The 12,005-nt window shown below is 36.7% G+C and overlaps 1 protein-coding gene across 1 annotated transcript in view; it reads right to left on the bottom strand.

Moving 5' to 3' along the window:
* Window positions 1-2,911: 2,911 nt before the first annotated feature.
* KATNAL1 (katanin catalytic subunit A1 like 1) overlaps window positions 2,912-12,005 on the bottom strand; it is a 38,348-nt gene continuing 29,254 nt past the window's right edge. The window contains exons 9-11 of the mRNA XM_014057877.2: window positions 10,762-10,896; window positions 7,105-7,231; window positions 2,912-4,274 (exon numbers count right to left, since the gene is read on the bottom strand). Coding sequence (XP_013913352.1) covers window positions 4,076-4,274; window positions 7,105-7,231; window positions 10,762-10,896 — 461 coding nt within the window. The 3' untranslated portion in view covers window positions 2,912-4,075. The remainder of the gene's footprint in view (window positions 4,275-7,104; window positions 7,232-10,761; window positions 10,897-12,005) is intronic.

A 12,005-nucleotide genomic window follows, 5' to 3' on the forward strand; every position in this document is an offset into this window, starting at 1 on the left:
AAACCCCAGGACTGGCCCATGTTCTGCCCCAACCTCCTCACTGTCCAAAATTGCTGCCAGCTCCACTGGCCCCTGGCATACCACAACACCTTGTGAGAGCTAGGAAGTATCCCTTTTCCATGGCAGCCCCTGCACAAGGGAACATTTTTCCCCCTGAAGCTCAGCTGGCCTCTCCCTTCTTAGCCTTCCAAAAAGCACTGAAAACTTGGCTTTTTTCCAAGAACTGGGATAGGAAGAGGCAACTGTATGTTGGAAACATAACGGTGCCAGGTTTTGGAGTTTTTTATGTTTATCTAATATCATCTTAATTCTAGATTAGGAGCCATATATACAGTAGTCCTCCACTTACAATGATTTGTTTAGTGACCATTCGAAGCTGCAACGGCACTGAAAAAAGTGACTTATGACCGTTTTTCACATTAACAACCGTTGCAGCATCCCCATGGCCATGACATCCAAATTCAGATGCTTGGCAACTGACTCATGTTTATGACAGTTGCAGTATCACGGAGTCATCTGAATCCATTTTGGGACTTTGCAAGCAAAGTCAATGGGGGAAGCCAGATTCACTTAACAACCGTGTCACTAATTTAAGAACGGCAGTGGTTCGCTTAGCAACTGTAGCAAGAAAAGTCGTAAAATGGGGCAAAACTCACTTAACAAATTTCTCACTTAGCAACATAAATTCTGGAGTCAATAGTGGTCGTAAGTCGAAGGCCACCTTTATAAGTGTTTTAAATAAATAAATAAAATTAATAATAATATGAGGTTTGATTAGATGTTCCCCGTTTTAGTATCAGGGGAAAAATTGTCTACAGTTTTCAGATTAAAGTATCTTGTATCATCAGAATTAGAATAGTTGCAGTGAGCCCTGCAAACTGCTGCACCTGTGTTAAATCAGTATTTAATGTTCCCATTCCAGTGTTTCCATCAAAGACATACTGATAGCTAACTCCTGCTATCATTCCTTTACCAAGAGACTAATCCAGAACATCTGGAGTACAAAATTGATTTTCCAGAAGATGAAACAAAATAGAACAATCCAAATCTACTGGGAGAAACTAGCAAAGATTGCCAAATCCAGTAAATAGGTAGTCAGGTAAAATTTTAAGAATTATTTTTACTTTTAACATACGAGGTCTTTATTTTCAATTTATTTATGGTAGTATCTAAATTATCATGCTGAAACTACCATGCTGATATTTTAGAAATATTTCAAAGATTTCCTCTATCTGGGTTTTCCCCCCTCCTTTTGAAGTACAGAAATAAAATATTACCGCAAAAAAACAATGCAACTTCTAGTAAGAAAACAGTGGAGGCTCCTAAAAGAATTTTATGTTTCCCATGAGAGTCCTTATTTTCCATGCAAATTACAATGCCAGGCCACTTTGTTCACAAAGGAAAACAATGAATGGATCTAAAAGAGATAATGTTGTTAAAACTGGAAGATTTATGAGTTACTGATTCCCTCATATGTTTTTGGAACATCACTGCCAACTCAGCTAGCGCAGGAGTGCAAAATCTGTCCCCAGAACAAAAACTGCCACATGAAAGAAAAGTGAGTCATCATTAGGACATTTATTACGACTTCTTCTGTTCAAGGTAAAAAAAACTGTCTTTTGTTGGAAATGAACACAATGCACCATTCACAGTCTTGATACCAGATGACTTCAACTGCATTTAAATTGGGGGGGGGGGGAATCTGGCTTGAACTGATTCATCCTGTAAATGCTTATGCTGCTTGATTATTCCTACTTGACTCCTCCTCAAGTGGGCATGGCTAAACAAAACAAGAAATCCCTCTTGGGTGGCTTAGTATTATGTTTGTTTAGCACTGATTAGGTTCTTTCTTCTAACAAGCCAAAGAAATACGTTAGAAAATGTCTGGATTATGTTTATGGATTTTAAGGGAGAGAGAAGATAACAATTCTCAGTTCTCGTGTAGATACACGACATTCTGATTTGTTTACTTGCTTCTACTGGCAGAAGGAATCAAACACCAACAACGTTCTAGATTACTTACATTTAATATTAGATAAATTGTAAATTGGTGCCATATCTTGTCAACACAACCTGCATAATGACATATGAAGTGTAACAGGTCTTTGCCACTGGAGCACTTTTACCTACTGAGTCAAACCAAATTTGTCTCAGCTATTTTATTATTTCTTTCCTGGGTTGAATAGCATTGTACAAATAAAATGATTAATACTGATCTATAACTGTAGACATGGCCAAAGATTCTGCCAAAATGTTGGTAATCACAATGTATAAGCAATGACACATGGCATCATTGTAAAGCAAATAAAGGCTAAGGGTGATAGCTGAACCTAAAGTACATCGATAAAGAAGAGATGTCAGCTAATTCTTAATATATGCTAGGGAGGGGCAGAAAGGCTGCCAGGGATCTATTTCCATTTTGTTGCTGGCATCAATAATGATGAAAAAAAAGGGCAGCTTTGGAGTGCTTTACCTCTAAGTGAAAAAATACCTAGAGAGTCAGAACAGATTACCTAAATAATGTTTTGACAACAAAACCTTAAGCTTGGATTTTCATAACATCTGAAACCAACAGGATGTGATAGATGTAGATAGTTTGATTTGGAAATCCAATCCATGTTAACTTTTCTAGAGCCACATTCAAAATCAGAATCTGCCAGGATCATTTATCACACATCTTTCTTCAACAATAAATAAATAAATAAACCAGATCTACTCATTCAGAGGATCACTTCAAGATCTCAACTATACTTCATATCTACATACTGTAGACCTCACAAATGATGACACTGTTTTGTAACACTTCCCATGTACACCTTTAAAAACAAAATCTTTAAGCATGAATGTACATTGCTACATCTGAGAACAGCATAATGTTATATAAAACCAATGATAAATATTAAAAAAAAAATTCTAAAAAAGGAAAAGGAACAGAGTAGTTCTGGATTTCAAGAACAACAATTCAAGTTTGAAGTGTCACTGTGTTCCACTTCAATATCCTATATTGTAAACACACAATTAGTGTTCATAAAATATAAATTAATGTTAAGTTAAATCAGTAGCCATTGGAATACATACGATACAGTCTTAGAATGACTAAGATAGTTGAAGAATTAACATTTTCCTCGTTCACAGTGGTACGCAGAAGTTGTGATAGTTATATATCAGGGTAAAGCAGAAACACGAGCAACAGTGGTTCTGAAATTTCAAATAACAAAAGTATAAAGCAAGTTGTCAAATCCCAAAGCTTCCGATTTTGATGCAGCAAGTGCGCTGATTGCATTTAATCTGCTGCTGGCTACAGTAAACATGCACAGATCAAAATTGCTTTTTAAATTTCCACAAATGATGGGTATGATGTCAAGAGCTCTCTTTGGAGAGATATATCTCCTTTCCCTTATAACTTAACTTTTCCTGAACTGAGTATCCCCCCAGTGCGTTTGGAATGCAATTACTAGAATTCCCAGCCTTCCCAAAGGTTTCTGGAAATTATGGGAGCTGTAGTCCTGCTATATCAAGAGGACAGCAGATAGGGGAAACTAAAATAGTTTTGCTTTATTACTGAATTCTAGCAAATATCATTGTAGCCATAGCAACCTGAATGCAGCATAAATGATCCCCAATATTTTTGGTGTAGATTATACTGATAATCTTTGCATAAAGGAGGAAAGACAAAATAAAAACCTTTCACCCACATTCAAGGCAGTCCAGATCTGATGTTAATCTGACAAATAGAGCCTAGGATGCAGTATTACTCATTTTAATTTCTTCCTATCCGGTCTCATGTCTGATTAGCAGATGAAACTATGTCAACAAAAAATAGGGCACAGGCATTCATTGTTAAAGTGCAGAACACCAAAACTAGACAAGGATTTCTCAGTTTCAACCTTCTTCTATGGAATACTATGACCTCATTACATTACATTTTCATTTGTTCCCCTAAAAGTGCAAAAAAAGGGGGGGAGGGAAGGGGAATATTGTCCATAAGAAAACCACAAGCCTAAAAGGTTTCAAAATCCTTCCAACATTTTATAATTAAAAATCTAAAATCCTTCATAGAGAGATGTCTCCAGGGTTAAGCAGAGCCAAACTCTGACATCCACTTCTCGTACTTCTCCAGATCTGCAGCTGAAACTGATTTGGAGATTTTCTTCAGAGCCAAGTCAAAGTCCCCCTTGGTGACGGGCATCTGAAGCTCTTCTTTAGAGAGGGCCCGGATCTCTTCTGGAGACAAGCCATTAATGCGTCGCCTCATCGCCATCAATGAGGCATCCCTAAAAATAAAATCCATAAACACTACATATTAGTAATGACGTATAACAGCAAGGCTGAAATACCATTTTATTTATTTATAACAGGGTGTTATCATTGTTTTTTGCATTGCCAACAATGATTCCATTACATTTAATTTCCTATATTTAAAAACAACAGCATAAAAATTTGCATTTGTTTACACATTTTCTTTAAAGGATAAATTCCTATATAACCTATCCCCTGAAATTTTCTACTTATCTTACAAAAGAGGTCTGCAAAATTTGGTTAAGTATACAGCCTGAAAGCTAAGCATTTGAATTGACATGTTAGTCTAAGAAGTAGTTAATTTTTAAAAAACCATATAGATTTCTATGTATCAGTTGTAAATTCCCAACATGAATAGATAAAATACTTATCCTGCCTAGCTGCTTACCTCCACTTCCAATACAGAATCATAATATATGATTCTACATTGGATACGTTCAAGTAGAAACTGGATAGCCACTTCTGTGGCCATAAGTGGGGGACAAAGGGCAGGTGGAGGGTTAGACTCCATGGTCTAAATTAGAATTTATGAGTTGAAGCTGACATATCTTAAAGCTGCTAAACTTAAGAAACATTGATCTAAATAGTCTCTTCCCCTATGATTTCATAATCCTTCACAGACAAGTTTGGAAGTAAAGATGATACAACACTAAAGATGAAAATCCACCAATAATTCTAGCAAATGAGCAGATGTAAAGAAAGCTATAAAGCAATTGTATTGTTATAATATATAAAGGTACTAAAGCAATCATTTTGATTATGACCTAAAAGACAGCTTAAATTCATCACTGGATTTTTCTTCTATATAAAATTAAGCTGAACTACAGAACAGTGCTGCTCAACCTTAGCAACTTTCAGATGTGCAGACTTCAACCGAATGCAAGCTGGATGAAGAATTCTGGAAACTGAAGTCCACACATTTTAACATTGCTAAAGTTGAGAAACACTTCTATAGACAGAATTAAAGTTCAGCCAGGCAACCTTGCCAGTACTGGAGACTCAGTAAATACTTGCCCCATTCCTCAAATATACACAAGCCAAATTGCAGAGTTGGCACATCAATTATTATGACTGCTGTGACCTCTGCCTAATCACAAAATGACTGAGGACGATGGACGATGACAAATCCTAAGTCATAAATCATATTTCATCTATCAGAAAGCAAATGGATGGGATTTGCTCTCCATCTTCTCATCCGACATTTTCACCTAGATCCATGATGGCGAACCTGTGGCACACGGAGCCATTTCTTGGAACACACGAGGCACTGCCCTGAACCTCCGGAGGGAGAAAAACGGCCCTACGGGCAACCCGGAAGTCTGTTCCCGAACTTCCGGTTTGTGCATTGGGCCGTTTTTTGACCTCCGGAGGCTTTAGGGGGCTTCCCTGGGATGGTCACGTGTGCATGCGCGGTGTGTGTGCATATGTCACGTGCACGCCTGCACAGGGGGAGAGCACACACGATCCCTCGCATTCCCCCTGCTTTTGACATGCAATGGCAAAAAGGTTAGCCATCACTGACCTAGATGTTCAATAGCACTCCATTTAAACTTTTTTCAGTCCATGTGGGAACATTTCCAAATAAGTACAGTTGAACAGCCACCCATTATTTTCTAGCTTACAACAAAGTGTTTGTTTGGTTTTTCCCCCCCTTCATTCCCTGATTCTTGGAGACTGCCTGAACAGGTCCCTGCAGTTTTCTTGGCAAGGTTTTTCAAAAGTGTTTTGCCACTGCCTCCTTCCTTAGGGTTGAAAGAAAGTGAATGTTTCCAAGGTCCCTCAGCTGGCTTCATGTCAAAGGCAGGACTAGAACTCCTGGTCTCCTTAACCACTACACCAAAGCAGCTCTCAACAAATTGTTAGGTCTATCTAAATATATTTTTGGAAATCAAAAGTGATAGCTAGAATTTGATGCTTCACAATATGGTGATTTTATTTTTTCATTAAAAGAATCTGAAGGGAAAGTAGATGGAGCAGGAAAAAATGTTTCCAGTGATATCTCCTCATCCCATATATTCTAAATGGATGGGTGTTTCAGGTCCTACTATCCAAGGGACCTAGAAAGCTTAACTCTTTCTTGAAGTGCCTGGAAGTATCTCTCCTAAACCTGCTGGCCTTTAATACAACATTAAATACATACCTCTTTCCTCCAGGGTTGAGACCAGGCTGACTGGAGTTTCCACCTGGAGGAATATATGGATTCCCAACTTTTGATTTTAAGTGTAATGTGTGCTTGTTTCCCATATGCTGCCTAGTTCTATTTCTTGTTGATTGTATATTGCCCAAAATCACAAAAATGGGTTGCCATATAAATCTCATACATAAATAAGTCTACATAGTCTCTAAGAACAGGAACCATAACGGTAAAGTGGAATTCTAAGAACTTAATAGTCCTTAGGTAGTATCTTCAGATATATTAGAGACATATTATTTTTTATTGAATCCAACCAATACGTTGGTGAGTTTTTTGTTTTCTCAAAAATATCTTACAGAGCCCTCAGTTAGAAGAGAATTACAGAGAAATATGAATATACTTCGCTAACTAACTAATAAGCAAGAATAACACTTGGTAAGCTTGTTGAACTTCCTTTGTGTAGAAAGTGAATATCCTTAAAAAATCCCAAAGATTTTCTGGTTTTCATATAATATAAAAAGTAAGCAAAAAGTGTTCACTCCTGGGCAAAATGTAAGAGAGCAGGAATTACCAGAAAAGTATGAAAAAATGTATATTCTGGAAGATTCAGTGTTTAGAAATGTTCTTGGGAAAGGTGCATTCTGATTGGTCTAGAGAAGAAAACAGGATACCTGCAGACATTAGTGATATCAGCACCAGAGTAGCCTTCAATCTTCTCAGCAATTTCTTCCATACTAATGTCAGGATCCAGTTCAACTTCCCGGAGATTAATCTTAAGCAGTTCCACTCTACCTTTTGCTGTAAAAATAAATGTCATCTTGATTACAGGAAACTGACAAATAAGTCAGTATTTCTACCACATCTAAAGTTATAATTTGGTTTACTCTGGAGAGAAAAGAGCCTCTTGATTAAAGGAGTTCTGAAAGCAATTTTGTTAATGGCTCTAGAAGTCCCTTCCCTAAATTGGTGCTCTGGAGATACAGGGTTGCTACCGAGGCCACAATGGTTGCATGCTTCGAGAATAGGTCCCAAATCCAAAGTGAGGAGATTGGACGGCAGGTTCTAACTCTCTTAAAACTGTGAGGTATGTTTAACAGCTTTTTTTCAGAAAGAAATTACAAGTAGCTTTGTGGATTTACCTAGAGTTCTCTAGCAAAGAGAACAACCCTCCCCCTTGATTTGGGTTGTGAGCCGCCCTGAGTCCCCTTCGGGGAAAAGGGCGGCATACAAATGTAATAAATTCAATTCAATTCAATTCAATTCAAAGTGTTTTTTTTTTCCTTTTTAAAAATGTATTAAAATTTATTAACAATTATATGCAGAAACAAAAGACATAATTTTATGTCATTAGATTATCTAGGAAGCTAGAAAATAGTTCAGTCTGTGTTGCAAATAATTAATAAATTTAAACCAGATGGAGTAAAAATCATCTTCTATGTTACTACGTGATTTTGTTTGGGGGGGCGGAATCGGCTCTTCCATCAAAACTATTTTCCAACGTATTTGCCACCAAATGAAATAATTCAAATTTTCCAGTATGTTGCTACTATCTTTCTGGCTACAACCATCAAGAAAACTATCAATTTTTACTGTGTGTTTCAAGGTTGAATTATTAAAAATAAACTTTGAATTTGACATTTGAATTATTTAAAAAAAATTATAAGATACATTTAGGATTTAATTTAATGGCCTGTGTGGTGATCTATCCTATTTGAGTAAGATTTTGGACAACTTTAGAAGATCCAACATACAACATATGATAATATTGCTTTAAACTTTCTCCAAACAAGTGACTTTTAGTAGAATTTATTATGTTAAATTTTCTTGGTGTTAAGTAACATCTATAAAATTCTTTCTTTATGGTTTTCTCAATTTTGGCTGAAAGCAATTTCAATATTTTTCTTTGTCAGTTGATCCGCCATAAAGTCAAAGATAAACAGGACTTTTATATCTTATTCTCATATGAAAGTTTTTCTTCTCTTCTAATACACTATCGTAACTTTTTGAAAGTTGTTTTTTCCTCTTGTTAGGTAATTAATTTAGCTTAATTTCAACTTCTGCAATTGTTGCTGTATTTGTTTCTGAAACTGCAGTGAAATGTATTTGACATCATGAATGAGCCAAACATTCTAAAAACATTTATAATCACTCTCTAATTTTTGACTTGTCCCTTTACCAACACTCTTTATCTTCATCATAAAAGCATGATGAAATATAAAAGGTTGAAGCAGTAAAAAAAAATCCAAGTTTTGAAAATATTTATAACAAATGATTTCTGAGTAAATTCCAATTCTTAATAATAATTTCTGGGAAAAAGAAGTGTCCTAATTTTCAATGATGTTATACATTCCATTTCTAGTCATGATGTTAATTCTTCTGAATTTATCAGCCTAGAAATGTTTGTGATTAGCATCCTAAAAATATTTAATATTTAGAATTCCAAGGTTACCTTCATTGATGTATTTATAGAGAATATTTGAATTCTTGTTTTTTTTACCCAAAACATATGCTTATTAACCATTTTCTGCCATGTTTTTCAGTAATATATGTATACATCAGGGAGGAAGATGTTTAAGAAAGAAGTACAAATTTAAAAAGTAATGACATTTTTACTGCTTTTATTTAACCAAGTATTGTAATTCTAATTTTGACCACTCTTTCAATGGTTTCAAGTTTAACTTGAAGTTCATATTTTTAGGAATGTGTTTCCCCATAACATGTAAAAGAGCATTTGCAGTATTAAATTCCTAATTTTTTGCACGATCATAGGTGCATTTATGCACATACATTCTTAGAAAAATGAATAAAGTTGCTAATTTGCAAAAATGGCAAAATATTCTGGAAAATATCTTAAGGGGATTTGAAACAATCAATATAAATTAGTGCAGTAACATACAAATGCATGAATCTATGAATATATAAGAATAATTTATTATCTATCAAGATGGATACAGAATTTCTCAGCCTGTCAACAGAAACAAATGTAAATAGGCTAGAGAAATTCACTTCAAAATCCTTTTGTGGAACATGATGGATTTTTGTTCTTTTGTGCTTTATAGCTAGTGAAATTGCAGAGCCAAGACCAGGTGATAAGAGAAGAAATGGCAAGTGGGAAAAAAGGAAACAATTATTTAAGCAGTAGTGTTCAGAGATAATTGTGCTGGCCTTGTCATGGACCCATATAGGTCAAGCTGGGTTTTATTGACATTCAGAAGCAATTCAGGATGACCAATCCTGAACTGACAGGTTCATTAGCCACTTTCTGCCTGCCCTTTGCTGTGTTTACTTCTAACTGCTATGGAGAAGATAGAATTCAGGGATTATATTTTTTATATCCCATTTTAAAGAATACCCAGGTAAATAGCACAAGGGCTACCCATCTCTCTGAATTTGACCAGGACTTTGACATATTTTCTAGGTTGCCCAATTCTTTATTCTTAAGGTTAAAAAAAGGGAACAATGCACTTGTTTTAGCTTCTCACTGTTCCCTACTTGAAACACTCTTAGGGGCGTTTTTTTTCCCCATTAGAACCAAATGAGAACATTTCAATGGAATGTAAGGCTTTTTGTCCAAACTTTGAAACAAACTGCCTTTATTTTCATTAAATGCACACCCCTAGCAAGCAGGAAAAATAACGTATCAAGGTTAAGACAGTCCTCCTTTCCACCAAATTTCATTAAAACCACTGTCACACTGTGTTCTTATTTAGAGTCAAGTGGTAAAAGGCAGGTAGCATGCTACCCTAAATCAAGAAAAGAGACAGCTTAAAAGCAAACCTAAGATGATACAGAATCTTGAAGTTAATAGCAGTTCTGACTGACAACCTGGAGAGTCATTCTGCAATGAGGTTTCCTCAAGCAGGGAACAAATCAGCCAACCGCTCTATGAAGAGCTCAAAATCTAGTCATAAAATTCAGGCAGGAGTTGATTTACAACACGGCAAGCTTAGAAGTTAAAATTAATGGCTTCACTTTTCTGTATTCAGCAATGGGCACATAGGAAAATGCATTGGCAATAATTCTTTAAAGATGTCTACAAGGCTCAATCTGTGCTCGTTTAAGGAATGCCTGTTAAACATTCAAAAAAGTTTACAAGTTCATTAAAAAGCTTGATCTCCCTCATTGAGTCTACATTGAAAGACTGCTACAGCTCTTTCATTCTGCAATCGCCAGCAACTTTTTTTACTTTTCCCCCCCAATGATCAAGATAATTATTAAAGCCTGAAAATCCAATGTTGTTGCATAAATTTCAATGTGTTCTTTAACAGCTCCCTGAGGAAGTGTCAAGTAACAAGTGCCAGACAAGCACATTTAAAAAGAAAACCCACCTGTTGGCAAAGGTATATAAATTCTTTTTTCCAGTCTCCTTCTCAAAGCTTCATCAATATCCCAGGGAAAATTTGTAGCAGCAAGCACCATCACCATTCTTGAAGGGTCGTCATTCTCCAGAGCTCCGCCTACACCTAAAGGAGGAATAATAAAGCTAGAGTACATGGTGCTTTTCTATTTAATTCACTTTAATTTGAGGTTTTGCATGCGGTATACTGTAATCTGAATCTTGAAAGCATCTTAGTTTCAGCAATACCACATATTGTATGGGGGGAAATGGATAATAAGAGACCCTGCATGTTTAGAAAGGCCTAATACTGGGAAAGATTGAGGGGGAAGAAGGGGACGACAGAGAATGAGGTGGCTAGATGGAGTCACCGAAGCAGTCGGCGTGAGCTTAAATGGACTCCAGAGGATGGTAGAGGACAGGAAGGCCTGCAAGAACGTTGTCCGTGGGGTCACACGACTTCACAACTAACAAGACCTAAATTAAATATAGGTAGTCCTCAGGTTACAAACATTCATTTAGCAAATGTTCAGTTAGAACGGCACTGAAAGAGCGGGACTTATGACAGGACCCTGAAGTTCTGGCCATTGCAGTAACCCTGTGGTTACATGACTGTTATTTGGATGCTTGGCATCCAGCTTGCAATTACGACTGCAGCAGCCCACAGTCACATGATTGCCTTTTTCAGCCTTTCCCTCAACAAAACATTAGGAAAGCCAGCAGGAGCTGGCATGTCACCCCCATTCCTGCTGATTTTACGCCTGCCTGCCCACCCACTCACACTTTGTAGCACTTGCCCGCGGTACCCACTCACCTGCCCACAGTTCTCACCCATAACTCTCACCTACTGATCTGCTTACCTGAGACTCCCTCCTCTTCCCACTTTAGTCAGCCTGGTCCTAGGATTACAATGGCTTTATGATGGCACAGCTTAGCAAGAAATTCCAGTCCCAATTGCCAACATAACCCAAAAACTATCTATTGGTATGTTGAACTTTTTAAAAACTATGCTACAAAAAAGGACAATATTTTCAGCTCCATTCCTTCAGGGAAATCTACAATTCCTGCAGTTCTCAGAATCCCCAAAGGTTCAGTTTTTTAAAAGTGGTCTCTGGATGCACAAGTTGCCTGAACCAAGTGTAGAGAATAAGCATAGTGACTTTTTCTTTAAAGTCCTCCCCTCCTTCACAGTCTATTCTACAACAATGTATAAAACAGGAAAAAGACTTTGCAATG

The sequence above is a fragment of the Thamnophis sirtalis genome, unplaced genomic scaffold (assembly GCF_051295495.1).
Source record: "Thamnophis sirtalis isolate CommonGarterSnake01/CBP01778 unplaced genomic scaffold, rThaSir2_p1.2 scaffold_8, whole genome shotgun sequence".
NCBI lineage: Eukaryota > Metazoa > Chordata > Lepidosauria > Squamata > Natricidae > Thamnophis > Thamnophis sirtalis.